Source organism: Typha latifolia, chromosome 1 (genome assembly GCF_019914945.1).
Source record: "Typha latifolia isolate L0001 chromosome 1, TyphaL0001v2, whole genome shotgun sequence".
NCBI lineage: Eukaryota > Viridiplantae > Streptophyta > Magnoliopsida > Poales > Typhaceae > Typha > Typha latifolia.
In genome coordinates, this window is record NC_133086.1 from 21,494,497 (window position 1) to 21,514,756 (window position 20,260).

Genomic DNA, 20,260 nt, shown 5'->3' on the forward strand with positions numbered 1-20,260 from the left:
TTTCATGGCGAGGAAGAGCACGCAAGGAAACTTGTATAGATGTAAGATATAGCTCATCTAGGTTGGGGTGGTACATTGAATAATTTTCCCAAAGTATCTGATAAAATTTCTTATGACAAGGTAACATGATCATGCACGAAGTAAATATTTTCCACCTTTTTTCTCATGCATTTTTGTGCAGGCAATGCAGGTGTATTAAGCAATGACATGAGAAAGGTAAATAGCAGATTTGCTAATAGCATTCAATCTTCTCGAACATAAGATTGCGTATACATTTCTGTTTATTGTATAAATCATTGTTATGAAGACTTATTTGAACAGTGCCTGTATAAATAGCCAATGCCCCATTGCCCCCATTTGAAAATAATGCCATTTCCGATGATACCCCATCGTCCCCACTCTAATAAATTTCATATGGCTATTGCACATGCCTTCTATGGTATAAAAGCTGAATTTGGATCCTCTACAGCATTCAAAAAGCTATAGTGTTTCTTTAAAAATTCAACCTTTTACCATGGACACAATGTAAAGTTACAGTGCCTTCTGATATATTACACTGGATCTCTCAGTGTCCAAGTCCAGGAGAAAAGAAAATTTTCTTATTTTAAAGAAATCTCTTTGACCTCTTCCAGTCAGTACAAATGGATGAACTAAGCAAGCAAAAGATTATCCACATCTCTGGCAGTGAAATGAAGGAGTACATGCTCTTGACCCCATTAAAACCGTTAAGAGTTCTTATCACTTTGTGTGAGACCTGTGCTGTGCTGCTTCTTTATTCTGCCCATGGCTTCTTAAAACCCTAACTGTGTAAGCCAGTTGAAGAACTTTTCTCCACATACTGGAGTCAGTTCCCTAAATAAGACCAAAAGGGTGATGAAACTGCATCATGTGAATCTAGTAGTAGAAGTAATGAGATCATAAATCAAAAGCGTAAGCTATTTTTCCTAGAGAATAAAATCACGCCAATCTTTAACTCCATGTCTTGCATTTCAATGATAGCTGCCAGCAAATAAACTCAGCCAGTATATGCAAGTAATCTATTCAAAATGGACTATAAAGAATAAATAGGCAGAAGATGACAAAAATCTGACATGCTTAGCAAAAGTAAATTGCAAGGTGGCAATGCAGAAAATAGAATAAGTCACACTAATTATTTACTTCTAAAGCATCACCAACTAGTAAGTACAAGCATCTCGTTATTGTATGGATCTGGATGTATAGTGTTATTCAAAATAGCACGTAACATGCGGTCCTACAAGTATGTGATGAGATTTAGCAGTACTTCATGGTGAGAATGCATAAACATGTTGCACATGCTAAATGCATGACAGAAGACCTTGCATATCCAGACAAATTCTTAAAATATAAATACCTCTTTTTCTTCCAAATTGTGGGTTACGGAAAAATATAATATCTCAAAAGTAACAAATAACCAATGCCACGCTAAAGTCGAAGGCAATTTACTACATATCGTATACTAGAAGTACTAAAAATGGATATGCATGAAAAAATTGGGTGAAACTCTTGAACTGAAGATGTCTGAAGAGTAAGAGATTTGATCAATAGCAAGTCTATGCTAGAGAGGTGTTAGAAATTATGAAGCCAAAATATAAATGTGTGGTCTGTTTGCAAAATGGGAGTTTTGCAAGGCTATTACAGATATAAACAAATTTAAAACCAAATGAATGGATGAGAGGAGACTCTGCTAGAATGAAACATTGATCAAGCAATAAATATGCTTCCATGATGTGATTGATCATAAAGAAATGCTAAGGAAAATAAGAATGCCAGCTTCAATATATCCTAACATCATGAAGTTAATCATATGATAACTACAATGAACTAGTCATGTAATTTATATCAAGTGAATGACCTTTCCTTATAGTTATTCAAATCCACTGGTTCTCTTTCTTGAAGCTTTAATTGTCATTTTCCTAGTCAGACCATCAAGATTTATTTTACTTCTAATTTTTCAACTTGTCAACAGGCTCACCAAACCTTAGCCAGGTTTATTTGCTGTTTGAGGCCCAACCAGGATGCCTATCTATCCAGAACCAAAACCCCAGCCCATTCTTGGTCTTGGATCAATTCAAGCTTCACTGTTTAGCCAGTTACTGCGGTCTGGTTCCAGTCAGACCACGGAGGCAGTTCAGTGTAGACTTTTGACACCTCTGTTGATTTGTGCAAATCATTTGGATTCTTACATCTTCATCCATCTAATCTGCTTGAACAATAAATTTGAGAATCAAAATGGAATAATTAATATTAATTGCCTGTCTACATTATATGGTCTTTGCTTGATGCAGCTATGTTTAGGATCAACAAACTCTTGAACTCAGCCCTGAATAACTCCAAGAAAGGTTTGCTGCTGATCCTATTCACTATTTAGCTGAGGCACTCAGAGTTTCAATTTATTTTTGCAGGAATATGTCTACAAAGTTCTGAAGGATTGGAATTCAATTTCCCATACAAGTCATCTACAGTCAAGGTGAAACAGTCTATACTGATCCTTCAACAGAATTGATCATGAACTTCTGCAGTTATAATATGTTCTAGAAGTTTTATATGATATTATGATGAAGAATTGTATATCTGTCTCATGAATCATCATTATTTTTGAAGGCTATTCAATATGGTCGATATTTTTAAGTTGGAATATTGCAATACTCTATCATCTTTCATAACAAAATTGGTCATTGATCAACAACAGGTTTAAGAGATGGGTTTTTGGAATTCAGACTGTCAGTTGGGCTGAGAGAAATAGCACTTTTCCACAGAAGAAGAGGCTACTCTTTGCAAATCAGCTAAATATTAAGCAATTGAAAAGTACTTTGTCCTATCAACAACCAAAAAATTAAACACATTAACATTCCAATATTTCCAAACTTCCAATCAAATGGTCATTGAGCTTTGAAAATTTTCTGCTGAATTTCTATATCTAGTAAAAGAAAGATATATAAGCTTTTAAAAAAGAACATGATAAAGAGTCAATATTTTCACAAGATATATAAGCAAGAATGTTGTTCTGATACATTTAGTTAAGATCTTTTCTTACTGCATTAGTTGTTTATTTTGATTAAAATAAAATTTCTATAGGTCGCGTTCAAATGCCTTTGCGAACGCCTGCATCAGGTTCGCAAATACAAAAAGCGTGATCGCCTGACTGCGTTCGAATGACTGCATTGCATTCTCTGTATTTGCGAATCTGATGCAAGCGTTCGTAAGGGCGTTCGAACACGACCTACATAAATTTTATTTTAATCAAAATACACAACTAATGCAGTAAGAAAAGATTCTAACTAAATGTATCATGTTCACGATATGAAAAATTATAATTTTAGGGACTAAATAAATGACAAAGTAAATACCTTTGCAACAAATCGTTACTTTTATTGACATAATGAACAGTAAATCTTCAAAAACTTCACACACATATGAAATGCTACCATATCTACTATCTAGCAATGCTTGTCGATGGTGCACGATTCATTCCTTTTTCCTTGCAAGTTCATGAAATATGGTGAAAAGTACTGGGACCAAATGCAACAAACGTATCTCACCTTATATTTGAAATCCCTTCCACTTTTTGAAACTACCAAGATCTGCACCTTCTGAAATAGCCATCCCAATCCCAGTTCTCCCACCCTTACCATTGCCACTATAGTAGAGCCTCCATTCGTCATATCCATCCATTTGAATTAGACATGGAGAGCCCACCCTTTGGTTATCCCATGCATCCTCTTTGACCGAAGGCCTCAATATCGGCTTATCACCGCACTGCCTCCAATTCTTCAACCCATCGACAGACTCTGCCAATCCAATACTTGTCTTTCCATCTGAAGAAACACCTTCATACACCATAATATATTTTCCAGCCTTTTGATCCCTCACAACATACCCATTCCGCACACCTGCCTCATCGAATGACCCGGCTGCTCTACCACACAAAACCTTCCCTAATTTCACCCACCTAATCCCATCCCTTGACCTTGCAATCCCAATAGCATAGCTTCTGCTATTCGTGTCAAATGAATGATAATACATCCTTAGATCGCCTCTTTCATGGTAGATGACTTTTGGCATTGCGATGAACAAGGAGTCCCATTCCCCCTCAGCTCCGACATCCATAAGTGCACCGCTATGGTGATCCCCTTCAATCCTTGCCCAATGCCGCCCATCTTGGCTAATAGCTAGACCCGGCAATGACCGGAAAACTTTACCGCCACACGGAATTTCCACCTCCACTGGGTTGTACCCAGTATAATAAAGCCAATACACAGCGCTCGCGGCTCTCAGCTTCGAACTGGACATGATCAAGACATCAGAAGGTTCAATCCTGCCAGTGTCGAAAACCCACCAGTCATTACCTGGCTGCATGACCTGACCTACATCGCCGCCATTTTCAACTGCTCCCGACCCCCTCTCCCAATGTATACCATTGTTCGACGCTGCCAGTCCAATGGAATCAGCACCGGCGTACCACATGAGCCACCGCTCCTTGTCGTCGCTTATGTAGCGCTTGACGACAGGCGAGCCGACACTGCCGCAGTCCCAACAAGGTTCAGGACTTTCGTCGAACACCAAGCCGGCAGAACAATAAGAAGGGGTGGAGGAGGGAATAGTAGGAGAAAGCGCGTTGGGTATTGGAGATTTGGGTTCTATCGATTCGCGAGACTCTGAAGAGGTCTCCGTGGAGCTGTTACTGCTGAGATCTCTTTGTGGCAAGCAGTGGCATAGCTTGGGTTGCAAGTGAGTTCTTGGGAGTTGAATTTGAGAGTGAGAAAGAGAAGGGAAGAAGGATTTGGGTAGAGATATGCGTTTGACGTGAGTGGTTGAGATGCATGAGGTGAGTATGGTGGTAGGACGGCATGCTATGGCCATTTCTTTGATTCAGAGGAAAACGAAGGAATGAGAGACGGGGAAAATCCGATGATATGATTGGTACTTTGCTTGCTTCCATTTCTTTTTCTTTTTATTTTTTTCTCTATCCTTTCTTTTTCTTTCACTCACTTCACTTCACTCATAATATTTTTTTTTTAATGTTTTGTTTCCATTTCTTTTTCTCCGTTTGCATCCGAGCAATTTGGATAAGAGTATAATGATATTATGAATCTAATCCGATATTAATTTTCCTTATAAACCTCTCTTATCATTTAGTGATGACCGTTAACTCATCTTAGTTGCCACGTCAGATGCCAGCAAGGATTCGCCTCGAAAATATCCACAATGCTGCCGCTAGAGCTACGATATCCATAGGAACGAAGAACCGTCCGTCTTCTATGTTATCATCTTCTTCTCTACCTGCACAGCAATTACCCAAGTAATAATGGCTTCCCTTCGTCTCTTCTCTCCTCCTCCCTCCTCTTCTTCTCCATTCTTCTCCAACTCCCCTGCTCGCTCCCTCTCCCTGCAATCTCGAAGCTTCTCCGCTCACGCCCTTCTCCGAACCCACCAAAACCCCACCTTTCCCTCCGAATCCACTCTCCAGGAGTTCTCCCAGTGGTTAAGCACCCGTGGCGCGGTCAACTCCTCGTCTCTGCCGGTGAAGCCAAGCATAGTGCCCGAGGGCTTAGGCCTAGTGGCCCAAAGAAACCTCCCCCAAAACGAGGTGGTGGTGGAGATCCCCAAGAAGCTATGGATCGATTCCGATGCGGTCGCCGCCTCCGAGATCGGGCGCGTATGCGGCGGTCTCAGGCCGTGGGTGTCGATCGCGCTCTTTCTCCTCCGGGAGAAGGCGCGGGGGGACGACTCGCCGTGGCGGCCATACCTTGATATATTACCGCAAGAAACAGACTCGACTATCTTCTGGTCTCCGATTGTTTCTTTGTTAAATCTTATTTTCAAATTGGTGTTTGATTTGTGAGGTATGTACTGATTGTTAAGTGTGATTTGGTGTTTCCAGTGCAGGTCAGAAGAGGAGCTCTCTGAGATACAAGGTATGCCAAACTCTCCTAGTTAATTTGATCTGAAGCAGGATTTGTACGCTCTCCTTTATATATTAAATACAGTCGAAGCTTAATTTATCCTTTGTATATTAAATATAGTTGCCTTTTGGATGGATTGATAATTCTATATGTAAAGGAACAACTTGAGTGTTTTTAGGAATGCAAAAAGTTGGCTCCTTCCAGTGAATTACTTATCTATTCCAACACCAAAATTGTTTAACATCAATGTTATTATATATTCTGTAGGAACACAGCTATTAAGCACGACATTGGGAGTCAAAGAGTACGTGCAGAGTGAATTTGCCAAGGTTGAAGACAGCATTATACTTCCAAACAAGAATCTCTTCCCTTCGACTATAACATTCCCTGATTTCCTCTGGGCATTTGGAGTACTCAGATCAAGGGCATTTTCACGTATGCGCGGCGATAATCTTGCTCTAGTACCACTAGCTGACCTTGTAAGATCTGCATCTTTTTAATCATTGGGGAGAAAACTACAATAATAATATTATTACCTCAGACTGCATTTATACATGTTGTATCAACATATACTTGATTTTATAACGTGCAGAGATTATGCTTTTCAACAGATGGCCAAGCAATGAAAAGCTGATATTACGCCACCACATAACAGGAAATCAGATTTTAATATACTGACTACATGCATATGATTATCTATTGTTCTATTAGAAAGGATATACTTTTGAAGTAGATCATCAGAGGTGCATTGGAGATTACAATGGACTTAATTCTCCAAAATTTACTTGCCTACCTAAATGCTGATAAAAAAGCTTTCAGAAGTGAAATATTCCCAATTTGTAATTTCCGCAATGACTCAAGTTTATCCTCTGAAAGAAAAATGCTAGCCTTTTATATTGACCTTTTCTGTGCTTTAATCAGGTTAACCATAACGGTAGCATCGCTACAGAAGACACTTCTTGGGAGATCAAAGGAAAGGGCCTCTTTGCTAGGGAGCTCGTATTCTCTCTGCGGACGCCTGTCCCTGTGAAGTCTGGTGAACAGGTTACGTCTCCAAATTATGCACGCTTTTTTCCAAGTAGATGGAAAAGCCTATAGCTATATGCATAAAATTGTTAATGGGTGACAGAAGGACCTGCGCTCACTTCTAGGCTGTACCTGTTATAATTAAGAAACTTCTTGCAGGTTTATATTCAGTATGATCTCGAAAAGAGCAATGCTGAATTGGCACTTGATTATGGCTTCATTGAATCAAGATCAGATAGGGAGGCCTACACCTTGACGCTGGAGATTTCTGAATCAGATCCATTTTATGGAGACAAGCTGAACATTGCAGAGTCAAATGGTCTAGGGGAAACTGCGTACTTCGATATTGTCCTTGGTAGTAGTCTTCCTCCCCTAGTGCTCCCATATTTGCGATTGATTGCTCTTGGGGGAACAGATGCATTCCTCCTGGAATCAATTTTCAGTAATTCAATCTGGGGTCACCTTGAGTTGCCTGTGAGCCCTGCCAATGAGGAAACAATATGCCTTGTTGTTAGAGATGCCTGCAAATCTGCCCTCTCTGCCTATCAGACAACTGTAGAAGAGGTATACTTTCATCTCAAACTCTAAAGTTGTTATACAAAATTACGAGAGAATTGTTCAAAAATTAAGCTCATTTAACTAACTGATGGGTCAATCTTGACCAAGAAACTATTTCATGGCTTTTGGAGATTTTTGTTGTTTCTTCATAGTATAGAACATTCAGAACATTGTAATAAAACCTGATCCCGGGCAGATTAAATACATCGAGCATTTTTTGATCATTAACGGTAGTCGAAGTACAGGAAGGCTTATTTTAGTTTTGTTTCTTCTTTTCTTTTTTGCTTGAGAACATCAGCAATATCACTCTGACAATAATTTCTTATTGTTTTCCTTGTATCACTAAAATAACTCCATTTAATGGATACCTGCAATGTGCAGGATGAAGAACTTATGAGATCAGGCAATCTGGATTCAAGACTTAGAATTGCTGTTGGCGTAAGAGCAGGTGAGAAGAAAGTACTCCAGCAAATTGGCGATATATTCAGGGAGAGGGAATTGGAATTGGATGGCCTGGAATACTACCAGGAAAGGAGGCTCAGAGACCTGGGTCTTGCTTGCGATCAAGATGATATTATCTTTTGGGAGTCACGGTAGGATGATGCTTGTAACCTTTCGAGATTGAGAATCGACAAGCCACCAAGTTTATATAACTTTTCCTGTACCCAGGTTTGTCGTGAATTTTTCCAGGAATAGATCAATCAAATTCAGAAGTTTTCATGTGCTTGCGCAATAACATCAAAATTCTAAATTCGTGGGAGGTCAACCCTCGTGGCATCTGTGAAATCATGCCAACTAACTAAATGTTCTTTTTTTCAGAGGAACTAATAATAAGTGTTACGAGACAAACTTTCGTTTGCAAAATTATTTCCTGAACACGAGTAATTCATACATTAACGCATTATACGATCAATTCGTTCTATAGTTTAATTTCCTGCTATGACTTGTTAGAAGAACAGGCAGCATACGATACAAATAAGTGATGTTACGGGTTTAGGAGAAGTGATAGTTTACAGTAAGCACTAAATCCATGGCACCTTCTATAAAACATCAGCTAGTGCAAGGTTTGGAAAATCCAAGATAACACCACGCCTTCTAACTGTTTGTACTGCTTACGGCCCATAAAATATTATTATAAAATATTTCGTGCACCCAAATTTCAGACGTTATAACTTATTCCACCTATTAACTATATGTAGCAAAATGTGATATATCTATTACAATATCAAACACGAACACATAAATGAGAGGTGACCTATTCTATTTATATAGTTACACAGACTACAAACTGTAAAAGGCTCAATTCATGATATCTCAGAGGGCCAGTTCCTCTAACAAAGGATGTTCCTACTTTACATCAATGCACCAACTGGGATGCCTGTACAAGACAAACTTGAATCTGAAAGTGTCGATAGTGAATGCATCGCTTCCAGCAAACTGCCTACACATCCTGCCTACATACCGGGCATGATCCATGACCAACAAGCCACTTGTCAACGCACGACAAGTGAAACATGTGAGAACACAATGGCAATTGCCTCACAGTATCTCCAGCAACAATATCCTAGCAGAGTGCAATTTATTAGACTCCCATAAGAAAGCAGACAGAAGGAAATGTGAAAGTAGACAATTGTACTCTCAAATTTTATAGCTGTTATCAGATGCTACAGAAATACCTGCAGACAAATTGTGCAACATAGGTTTTCTCCACGGCAGTCCCTCTTCTCATTGGTGATCACATGGCATGGTAATTTCTTCAATGATTCTCCTGATAGCCCTTTGGATGAAACCTCTCCAAAGATGTCGTAGATATCTTCGTGCCCTAGGTCTGAGATGCTGACCTGCAGAAATTGAAGAAAGACCTTCTAATCAAAAACTACAACAGGGAAAAAAACATCACCGTCATCATCTGGTGTGTTACATGTACCCATTTCTGTCATTCTGCTATATTAGCATTCATATCTTTAAGGGGGCCATGATAATAGTATTAACTCCTATGTTATAACTGCAGGCAATCAACACTGATCCAGTTAACAGTCAAAGCAAAAGATGTGTAAGGAGAATTATCTATCCCCAGAGTAGAGAGTTAAAATTTACTCTTTGCATTGCAAATAGAACATTAAGCACTTCCCGTAAATAAAAATAGTCATTGGTTGATTTCCTTTATACCATTTGTATGGTGCGAAGCTGCTTTTCTAAAATTTAACTACTAGTAATATGCCACCTTCAATCACCACAATGCCCACTCTTTGAGAAAATAAAATCCAATGGAAACAGAAGAAAACTCATAAACCAAGGGAGTTAAGTTTTGAGCTGTCATATGTGGGGAAAGCAAAATTCTACCTTTTTGTTGAACTCAAGATAGGTAGGTATAGCCAGATGTGGTAAAGTATTCAAAAAAACTTCTCTGATTGGCCATGCTGAAGCTAGTCCATAGTCTATAAGTCACCTTCCTATATAAATGTAATCTTGTTCTGCCATCCTTATGATATTCATTACACAATCAGCTCCCCTGGTAAATATCTATAGAATTTCCAAATAGAATAGCAGAACTGCTCTTAACACCCTTTGATGCAAATTTATCTTGGACAACAATAAAAGATGCACACTTCTGGCCTATGTTTCATATTTCTCATAGATGACAAGGAGATGAAGGTAGATGCAGCAATTGTTCCCTATTCATGTTATACTATTAAAAGTACATGTGTGTATGCAAGGGTACACTATAAAGTGAAGCTTGCAGAGAACATTTGCAGAAGTACAGGAGTTCTGTTAGACTGAATGAAGTTTAAGACTATAGGACAGGAAAATGAAACAGGTCACAATATTTCCAAATTTAGTACATGAAGTATGCGTTGAAAATCAATTAATAATTACATAGAGTCCCTGTGTGGATATATACCCTCAAGAATGACTATCTGCACATATAACCTTCAAAATGCCAAAACTGTAAAGGTATCCTTTCACAAGTGTGGGACTTCCATAGATAACCTCATTATCAATGTTGTCCTTTGTAAGAGCTTAGTTATAACAAATGCCAATTCAACATATCTTATTCTCTATTAATTTTTTTCTGCTTAATTTAAATATAACCCCTAGATCTTCTGAATATTTCTAGAAATTCATGCCAATCGGACAGATGCAGACATCACATCAGCACTATCTCTGTGAAATGTATTACATTCGTGCAAATATTGCCAAAACTCTTGAATCTTGATTCATAGTCCCAGTAAGATTTGCATATTTCCAGGTCAGGCAAATCCTACTGAATGTGTGCACTAACAGAGTGTTCATGAGGCATATTGGTAAACTTTGATACTTAGGTATACAAGTTTGTTAATATCTGCACCAAGATTCATATAGTACTTGGGAAGTAATGAGCCATGATAGTGCGTCTACTGTCCCAGCTTATAAAACTAGCTTTGGAGGAAATTTTAGCTTCGTTACCTGTCTTCCACATATTATAAGAAACTAATTGCACATTTGTGTGAGCTATAAATCTATCTAACATACAGTATGTTGTCTATTTCGACAAAAGCAGCAACTGTTATGCAGATCTTTACTAACAGCACTCTTTCAATAGGCTACTAAAAAACAACCTATGCAAACAGCATCACATAAATATACTAATACATCTAAATAACAAGTAACACCCTTGATTGACTGTATCATGAAAGAATTCTTAAGAACAATTTGTTGTTTTTCCTTACTGCAAAGTTTCCAGAAGGCACCACATGGTTCATATAGCAACCTTGAGATGAATCTTAGAATCACTCTTGATACACTCGAAATCACTAAGATGAGCAGAATTCTAATTTGTCTGCTCCCACTCAGGTGAGGTTAGACATGCTTACAACTCAACATGGTATGGTGCATCTTGCGCAAATTAAAGTAAGAACTGAATGTTTAAAAACCAGGTTCTCAGAAGAAATGTCGTTTTCAGCTAGATTTATCATCTCCAAACATAGTCAATCAAAATTAACAGAAACAAAGTCCATATGATCTGTCCAGAATCTTAGGATTTAAGGAGAATGAGGAAGCAACGTGCAGGGTACACCAAACCAGTTAACAAGGTGGATTTTCCTATGAAGAGCTCAAAGTTTTGGCCCTGAATAGAAAGTTACACACTGCTCAAATGTGCAGCGCACTATTTTATTTTATTTTATTTTCTTTAATCTAGCAAGAACAGAAAATTCCCTTAAATGTTCTGCCGTACATAAGGCTGATTACTTAGTTATGCTAGCAGGGCAATAAGGCTTACAAACTAACCTGCCAGCGGTAAGCTGTGAACACAGCAGGTGTAAGCTGTTCTTGTACAAACCGACCATGAAGGAGCTCCTCTATAAAATCAGCCTGAAAATCAAAAGAAAGTGTGACATATCATAATCGCAAATGTAAGAAAATTTTACTTGATTTGTTACAAATTACAGAGGAGGAAATATTTTAGCACAGAAAATGCAGATATTATTAAGGCCCCCTTCAATTGACAGACATGCATCAAGATTAGAAAAAATGAATGAAGGCGAGGGAACCATATATGTGGTCCCAATTGCTTGGGGGCATAAACAAGATAGATGATACTATCATATATGAACGAATACAATATTAATGTGCTCATTTATTTTAAAAACGAAAGCTAATGGTTCAAAGGTGCGAATCTGGTATCAGGCGGACTGAGATAGCGCAATAAGCACATTAATATATGTATCCAAATAGTCTGACAAGGAATGGCAACAGTCATAATACAAAGTACATACTCATACAACAGCCATGAAAAAGAATTTTTACAAAACATTATATAGTTATTTAAGAACTTTAAATTCTTCTAGAATTTAGCTCTTTACCTTGCAATTGTCAAAGGTTCAAATCCTCCAAAATGAGCTTGAGATAGCAGGATGACATTAGTGCTTAATGATGCCATAAGAAAAGAAGTAAAACCAAAAGCATCTTGCATTTTATCAGATAAAAAGTTTACTATATCACAAGCCTTTGCACTTCAAAGTTCAAAGTACATGATACAAGAGACTACTAACTTTTTCCAATCTGAATACAATTTCGTAAGAGATTGGCAATGTGTCAGGCAGACAGGAACTATCCCTCAGTAACTTATTACAAGTTACCTGAGAATCAACACTTATAATCTTGAGGAGAAACTGGAGAGTAACTATTATAGCAACTACAACAAATGAAAGGAACAGCTTCTTTTCTTTTTGGCATAAATCAGAGCTTACGAACCATAGATGATGTATTCCTGGTGCCAAATCGCTCTGAGCACCAATAAGAACGAGAAGCTTCCAGCACTTCAATAGAAAGGACGGCTCCAGCAACTGCTCCTAAGCCAGCTCCACGAAGGATGCCACTGTCAGAGGCTCGACCTGCTATCGCACCAGTGACTGCTCCAGTGAAAGCTCCAGCTACACCAAAGGAATAATATTTAGTTTCTCCTGCAAATAAGCAGAAAATTTTTCCTCCCGACTCTCCAAACAACATTAGTATCAAGACTTTATCGGAAATTCGCCAAAAGCAAAGATCGCATCTTTAAGCTAACAGAAAAAGAAAGCAAGCAGCTAGACGTAAAGAGAGGGAGAGTCAGAACTTAGGGAAGAGGAGGAGCACCTAAGGCAAAAAGGCCAGTGAGTGCACCGGAGAGCGCCCCAGCAATCAACCTCGGGATGTAGACCGCCACGCCCCTTTCCGCCGAGCTGCTTCCCTCATCACCACTCCCGGCCGCCACCGCCGGCAGCGGCGCCGTCGCGCGCGGCCTTCCACAGGCGCCGCAGACACGGCGACCATCCTCGAGGGAGCCACTACAGATGCAGTTACCTCCCACCACCACCTCCATCCAAAGCCCTAACCCAGATGGTACCGATGGCCCGATCCCTTTCTTGACCTATATTTCTTGTAACGACGCAAACCAGCGACCTATTAGACCGGCGAGGCGACGCACCGCCACCATGCTTAAACGAATCGGAGAAAGAGATGAAGAATTGGGGGTGGGGGGGGGGGGAGACAAGAGTCTCAGTTGAGGTTTGACGCGGAAGAGAGGGGCCTCCTAGTAGAGAGGAAGGCGGAGACGGTTGCTTTTGTTAGTTTGTGTTGTCTTTTTTCTTCTTTTTTTTTGGTTATCATTGGAGAGTCGGATGGCTCGTATAAATAGCCAACCAATATTAGATATAGACAACACTTTAGATTTCACCGAATTTTAGTTAGAATAGTAAAATTATCGAGCTTAGTCTCTAGCTAACTGCATCGCCGAATTATTAATGGTGTGACTTATTTAACCAAACCACAAAGTCACTAACTATTAAATAAATTTTTTATAATAATTAATTATTTAAAATTGAAGTTGATTTTATGACTTTTTATGGAGGGTATGATAGCTACAAATTTTAGAGTTAGTTCGCTGTGCTTTTTATTTTATTTTTATTATTCAAACACTCGAAAGCTAGATATAACTAGATAAATGGTTAATCTTTTCTTAATATAAAAACACATAAGTTTCACTAAATATTTAGTCAATAAATAAAATTATTTAATCTAAATTTTAAGTCATTGTACCGTCGAGTCATTGTTCTTAGCTACCGCACCGACTAACTGTTTCTCCAAGTCTAACACACTGCTGAGTTTATTAAATTGAGATGTTAAGCAACCTACATTTAAATAATTTATTAATAATAAATTTATTTAGAGATGAATTTAAACTTATAACCTCCCAAGTCATGAGTGGATATCCTACCAAATTTCTAAAGTTGTGCGGTGGTTAGTTGTGCTTATCCTTTTGTCGCCACCAATCTATAAAACCAGGGGCTCTGATCCTCCGAGACGACGGATGAAGGAACATCTTGCATCCGAGTATCTGGCAACTTGTGGCAGGCTGTTAGGTAATCACTGTAGCAAGTTCAGATCAATTAAGCCAAGAGGTCTGGTCACAACGCTTATAAAGTGGTGTTCTCGTGCGATATCCATTTAAGTGCATTAAATGCTGCAAACAGTATCCCATGTAACATATAATAAGTGGTCCAGCATGGTGGCGCAGTTCACGTTACACGGAGTAATTCGAAACAGTTGAATACCAAATGAATCTCTGTGATAAATTAGAACCTCGTTTTTCCAGAACCATATAGTTCTATAAAATTTCAAAGCTTCTGTCGCCATGAAACCAGCAAAGAAAAGCAAAAACACAATATATCATTGTATTACTATGAAGCAATATATTCAGGACTTCAGAAGTTATCTTCAAGCTTCCCAATTCTCATCCTGAGGCCTTTCGTTCATTCACCGCCGCAGAATATAAAACTGAAGTAGAAGTCAAGTCCTAGTGGAAAAGATATATTCAATAATCTTCACATCTTACCCCCTGACCCTCTTGCTGCATTTAATTGAACGAGTTCAATTAGACTGTCCATTTCTCGAGTACATTCTCGTGAGAGTGCAGATATATGCTGGTAAAAAGCTGGCATAATAATGAGTACATCAATATATGTCTCTTTCCCTTCAGATGAAAACTCGAACGTGCTCTGTAATATGTAAAATAGTTGAGTGAAGAAACTGTCCTCCTAGCTGCTATCTACACCCTAAAAGGGACTTGGAAGGAAAATTAACTGCTGCACCTTTGAGGATGGTACCAAGCTATATGATATTGCTGGCCTATCCAAGATTGCAAAGGTGCTTAATTGAAGCAATTGCAGATATTGTGCTGTTCATTTCCTTCATCCTTAGATGCACTGAGGGATGGAAAACATGCTTAATATCAGGTAGATACAAAGATATATTCAGAAGTTCTAACCTGCACTCGTCCATCCAAGACGTTAGAGTAAACTAGGAATGCATGATCATCATCCTGACTGAGACAGGTGAAGTCACTTTGACGAGTCAAGTGTTTCAAAGCCATTGATAGATTTAAACAACCAAATATCCGGGCAGGGTACGAAATGGCTGGTAGGCTTAGCTCCAATTTTCAGCATATCAGCATACAACATCATTGCATTGAACACATACCCAAGTAGGCACTGTCCTCGGATTAGAATTATGTAAGTACAACTATCAGGCACCAGACAAGATTCCCTCATGGTAGAGTAGAACTTAGCAGCTTCAACATACTGCCCTTCTTTATACAAGCCGTAGATTAAGGCCATGTATGTTATACTGTTGGGAAGAAGATGTTGATCTTCAACATTGCCATTCAAGTCATCAGCTCTAAAATTCTGCAAGAAGAGGTCGACAGCGTCTTTAATCTGTTCCTTCCTGCACAATCCATACAAAAGAGAAGTCACGGTAAACACGTTAGGTGCAATACCCTTCTCAATCATCTCCTTGTGCAGCCTAAAAGCCTCATCCAGGCTTCCTTCTTTCGAATATCCATGAATGAGAGCTGTATAAGTCACGACATTAGGTATGATACCTTTGGCTATCATCTCCGTATAAATTCCCATTGCAGTCTCCATTTTCCCTTTCTTGCAGTGCCCGTCTATCAAGGAAGAAAATGTTATTATATTTGGCTCTATTCCCTCTGCATTCATCTGTGAACAAGCCGCAAGTGCCTCCAACAAATTTCCCTGCTTACAATACCCATCAATGAGAGCATTGTAAATGGCGGAATTTGCCCGTATTCCATCTTGCTGCCTTTTGTGGAAGAAATCACTTGCTTCTTGTACTCTAGCCACAGAGCAGAGGCCCTTAACCAGTATGCTGCAGGTGAACTCATCCGGCTGCAAGCCCAATTCTGTCATCTCCTGATAAAGTCTGAATGCTTCTTGCATGTCACCAGACTTGCAGAAGCCGTCAATCAAGCTGTTGTAGATGGGTACCGTCGGAATGACACCGCACTTGGGCATGTCGGAAAAAAACTTCTTTGCTTTATCTGTCCTACTTTCTTGACAGAGACCATCAATCAGGATTGTAAAAGTTACCGGATTTGGGAGCAAACCATTCTCAGCCATTTCTTCATACAACACGAGCGCTTGCTGGACATTGGCGATCTTGCAATGACCGTTCATGAGCGCATTGTAAGTATATAGGTTAGGATGCACCCCTGCTTCCTTCATCACACAGAACAATCTTTCTGCTTCTCCGACCTTGTCCTCCTCACATAAACCACAAATAATGGTTGTGTAGGTGACAATGTTAGCATCGATCCTTTTAGATGCCATCTCATCTAAGAGCTGAACAGCCTTAGTGATGTCACCCTGGAAGCGGCACACATTAATTAGAATACTGAAAGTAACCACAGTGGGTCCTAAGCCCCGACTAAGCATATCATCATACAGCTTCCAGACAAAATCCAATCTACCAATCTTAAGTAACCCATCAAGAAGTGCATTGCAGGCATGAGTGGCAGGCAAATCCTTGAGCTGGTAAAACACCCATAACGCTTCATCAACGAGGCCCATATGGGATAGAGCTATAATTAGGACTCCAAAAGTCGCAGAGGTGTACTTTGAACCATTAAATAGGCGAAAAGCGTCAAAAACTGCAAAGCCGACATCACGAGAGTTGCCGCGTTCTTTTGTAGCTTGGATCAGCTCTTTCGTCAAACAGATGGCGCGCGGAAACATTTTACAGGAGGTTAGGACATGGATGATAGCTGCGTAAAGACTAGCTCGGTGATCTAGGTTGTTGAGGTTTAGGGAAGATTGCTTGAAGAGCTTGAGTGCTCGGTGAGGGTGTTTCGAGTTATTTAGGTTGGCAATGAGATGGGAGAGGAGAGGAGGGCGAGTTGAGGCGAGGGAAACGCGAGGGTTGATGGTTGGAAGAGCAGGAATTGAAGAGCGCACGGTCCTCAAAGGAAGGGTTGAAAACATTGGCTCATGGGCTCTTCTCCGTTTAGGTATTCAAGGCTTAGTTTGCAGCCATGACTCTCTTCTCCTTCGTGCTTGGTGTTGCAAATTACAAACAATCTCCTGTAAAGAACGGGTGGGTTTAAAAATAAATAACAAAGAAAGTGCACTTCAGTCCCAAATATATGATTCCGTTAAGTAAGTAAAATAGTATATTAGTTAAAAAAATTTAATTCCGTGTGTCTAATTTCTTAATTTTCTTATTATACCTTTGAAGATCTTAACCATTAGATCTTCATCAAACTGATTGATAAACAATTAATTTTATGATACACTTTTTTTTCTTACCTTCAAATTTCTCTCTTAAATATAATTATACCTTGATTATAGGAGATATTATTTAATATTAAATAATTTAAATTTGATTATTTGGAGATAAATTTCAATTTAAATATAATTCTCTATCTCTATTTATTAAAATTTAATTTAAATCAATCTTAAACTAATGAGAGATATATATAAATAATAAAAAATAATCAAAAAGATAAAATGTAATTAAATTTTCATCAAGTTAATTATAAAAGACATCAATACTCTTATTTTGATATATATATATATATATTTTTTTTTTTACTTGATAAAATATTAAGATAATATAATTATTAAAAAAATAATGTGCAAGATTATATATCTAAAAAAAATTACCTACTGAACCGGTTTTTAATATCTTTCATTCATATTATACCTTTAAAGATCTTAACCGTTAAATCTTTATTAAACTGTTTGATAAAAAATTAACCCTATGGCACGGAAGAAACGCTCATATTTTTAACATCCGTCAAAGAGATGTATAAAGCCATGGGCCCACAGGCTACACTCATGTTCGAAGCCGATAATAGTTTTAGTGGTTGGGTTTTATCAATTCACGATAGAGGTGGATCTTAACAATTCATGACAAAAAGTAAGTTTAATTATTTCTTAAATATTAAAATTAATCTTTAATATTTTTTTAATTAAAAATATTATATGGGTTTTATATGGAAGGCTAACTTAGTTGTCTTAATTTATATATCAAGAGAGCTAATCCTCCCTATTTAGGGTATTAGTATACTGGCTCGTGATTGATTAAAATAAATTATATAGGTAAAGCAAATAGCCAAATAGGATACTATAAGACTATATCACATTTAATTCTTAAAACATATAAGCTAGATTGCGATGCTATGCAGGTTTAACTAGTAATTAAAAAGATATATTAGAAGGTTTAACTTGTAACTAGTAATAAATTGATACTAGTATCACCTCCAAGGCTTCAACGCAACAATGAAATCTTCTGGCACCATTCTCGTGATCATCCAAGCAGAGAGATGATTAATCTACCACTCTACATCCATGCCCCTCTTTCCTCGTCCTCTTCAATTCTACAAACCCTACTCCAGACCACTGCAGCAACGCCTCTTCTTACTTCTCCAGACATGCAAGTCCAAGAGACAACTCAACCAGATCCACGCCCAGCTTCTCCTCAATGGCTTCTCCCAGAAGAGCTTCCTCCTCACCAAGCTCCTCTCCTTCTGCATCGCCTCCGGCGACCTCCCTTATGCCGTAGCCGCCTTCTCCTACGTCGACAAACCGAGCACCACCCTCTCCAACCAAATGCTCCGAGCCTTCTCTTTGAGCCCAAAACCTCGAAGCTGCCTCCTTTTCTACACCCAAGTGCTCCAAGGGCGAGAAGGAATCCGCCCCAATGGCTTCACCTACGCCTTCCTCCTCTCTGCCTGCGCTCGCGCAGGGGCCTCGTTTTTATCCCAAGGAGAGCAGCTTCATGGGCAAATCGTATCCGCGGGTTTCGATTCCAACGTCTACGTACGTACCAATCTCATTAACATGTATGCGAAAGAAGAGATAGCAAGTGCCAGGAAGGTCTTCGACGAAATGCCGCAGCAGAACATGGTGTCGTGGAACTCGATGCTGGTTGGATATATGCGGTCGGGGGATTTGGATGCAGCTTCCGGTTTCTTTAGCGAGATGCGGAGGAGGGATGCTGTGTCCTGGACAACCATGATCGCCGGCTTCGCACAGGCTGGGAAATCTACGCAGTCTTTAGAGCTTTTCCGAGAAATGAGGAGGAGGCGCGTGACACCGGATCAAGTGACCATGGTCGCACTCCTCTCGGCTTGCGCGGACTTGGGAGACTTAGAGCTAGGAAAATGGATCCATGGCCGCATAGACTCGTCGCAGAGAGGAAAGGAACGGCTCGTGTCGGTGAACAATGCGCTTATCCAAATGTACGCCAAATGCGGGGACGTCGAAGAGGCCGGACACATCTTTCGCGTGATGCGACGGAGAACCACCTTGTCCTGGACGACCATGATCGCCGGACTAGCCATGCACGGTCGCTTCGACGACGCTCTCGAACTGTTCGACAAAATGCTGGAGAAGCCCGACACGGCCACGTATCTCGCAGTACTGATGGCGTGCAGCCATTCGGGGAGGGTTAACGACGGGTGGCGTCGCTTCGAGGACATGGCACGAGTCCACGGGATTAGGCCGGAGATGCGGCACTATACCTGCATGGTCGACATGCTTAGCCGTGCGAATCGATTGCCAGAAGCTTTGGAGCTGGTCGAGACGATGCCGGTGCGGGCCGACGAGGTGTTTTGGGGAGCTTTGCTAGGTGGGTGTGGAAGAAATGGAGAGGTCGAGCTTGCAAGCTATGTGGTGGATAGGTTGGTGGAAATCAAGCCGGAGAAGGCGGCGGGTCACCTCTTGTTCTTAGCTAATGTGTATGCTGCGGTGAGCAAGTGGGAGGAAGCTCGTAGAGCGAGGGAAAGGATGGTAGAATTGGGTGTGCGCAAGCCCCTGGGGTTAAGTTGGACGAATCCGATTACATGAAAAGAGAGCTAGAAAAGAGAATTGCACCATTAATGATCTTTTAACATGGAATGAATGCCACTACTCTCCCTCTCAAATGAATCA

The 20,260-nt window shown here is 39.7% G+C and overlaps 5 protein-coding genes across 6 annotated transcripts; 2 read left to right on the forward strand and 3 right to left on the reverse strand.

The window, feature by feature from the left end:
• Positions 1 to 488: 488 nt before the first annotated feature.
• Positions 489 to 5,057, reverse strand: LOC140782552 (uncharacterized). 2 transcript variants are annotated; one of them, XM_073129212.1, is made up of 2 exons: positions 3,561 to 5,057; positions 489 to 852 (listed from the first exon to the last, which is right to left on the reverse strand). In XM_073129212.1, the coding sequence occupies exon 1, from the start codon at positions 4,879 to 4,881 to the stop codon at positions 3,562 to 3,564; it is 1,320 nt and encodes a 439-aa protein (XP_072985313.1). In that variant the 5' UTR covers positions 4,882 to 5,057; the 3' UTR covers positions 489 to 852; position 3,561. The 2 variants fall into 2 exon arrangements, with proteins under 2 accessions (XP_072985313.1, XP_072985396.1); XM_073129295.1 differs by having other exon boundaries at positions 489 to 999; positions 3,561 to 5,001.
• A 198-nt stretch (positions 5,058 to 5,255) lies between these two features.
• Positions 5,256 to 8,228, forward strand: LOC140791737 (ribulose-1,5 bisphosphate carboxylase/oxygenase large subunit N-methyltransferase, chloroplastic). Its single transcript, XM_073142385.1, has 6 exons — positions 5,256 to 5,808; positions 5,908 to 5,936; positions 6,192 to 6,403; positions 6,846 to 6,968; positions 7,110 to 7,514; positions 7,890 to 8,228. Exons 1-6 carry the CDS (start codon positions 5,327 to 5,329, stop codon positions 8,103 to 8,105), a joined length of 1,467 nt encoding a protein of 488 aa, XP_072998486.1. The 5' UTR covers positions 5,256 to 5,326; the 3' UTR covers positions 8,106 to 8,228.
• A 437-nt stretch (positions 8,229 to 8,665) lies between these two features.
• On the reverse strand, positions 8,666 to 13,650 carry LOC140791748 (NEP1-interacting protein-like 2). Its single transcript, XM_073142397.1, has 5 exons — positions 13,125 to 13,650; positions 12,744 to 12,922; positions 11,778 to 11,861; positions 9,185 to 9,349; positions 8,666 to 9,072 (listed from the first exon to the last, which is right to left on the reverse strand). The coding sequence occupies exons 1-5, from the start codon at positions 13,348 to 13,350 to the stop codon at positions 8,950 to 8,952; spliced, it is 777 nt and encodes a 258-aa protein (XP_072998498.1). The 5' UTR covers positions 13,351 to 13,650; the 3' UTR covers positions 8,666 to 8,949.
• A 923-nt stretch (positions 13,651 to 14,573) lies between these two features.
• Positions 14,574 to 18,658, reverse strand: LOC140802109 (uncharacterized). The gene is made up of 2 exons (XM_073157546.1): positions 18,587 to 18,658; positions 14,574 to 17,407 (listed from the first exon to the last, which is right to left on the reverse strand). The coding sequence occupies exon 2, from the start codon at positions 17,306 to 17,308 to the stop codon at positions 15,368 to 15,370; it is 1,941 nt and encodes a 646-aa protein (XP_073013647.1). The 5' UTR covers positions 17,309 to 17,407; positions 18,587 to 18,658; the 3' UTR covers positions 14,574 to 15,367.
• Positions 18,659 to 18,676: 18 nt separating this feature from the next.
• LOC140797603 (pentatricopeptide repeat-containing protein At2g20540-like) lies at positions 18,677 to 20,176 on the forward strand. The gene has a single exon (XM_073151226.1). The coding sequence runs from the start codon at positions 18,677 to 18,679 to the stop codon at positions 20,174 to 20,176; it is 1,500 nt and encodes a 499-aa protein (XP_073007327.1).
• Positions 20,177 to 20,260: the final 84 nt, after the last annotated feature.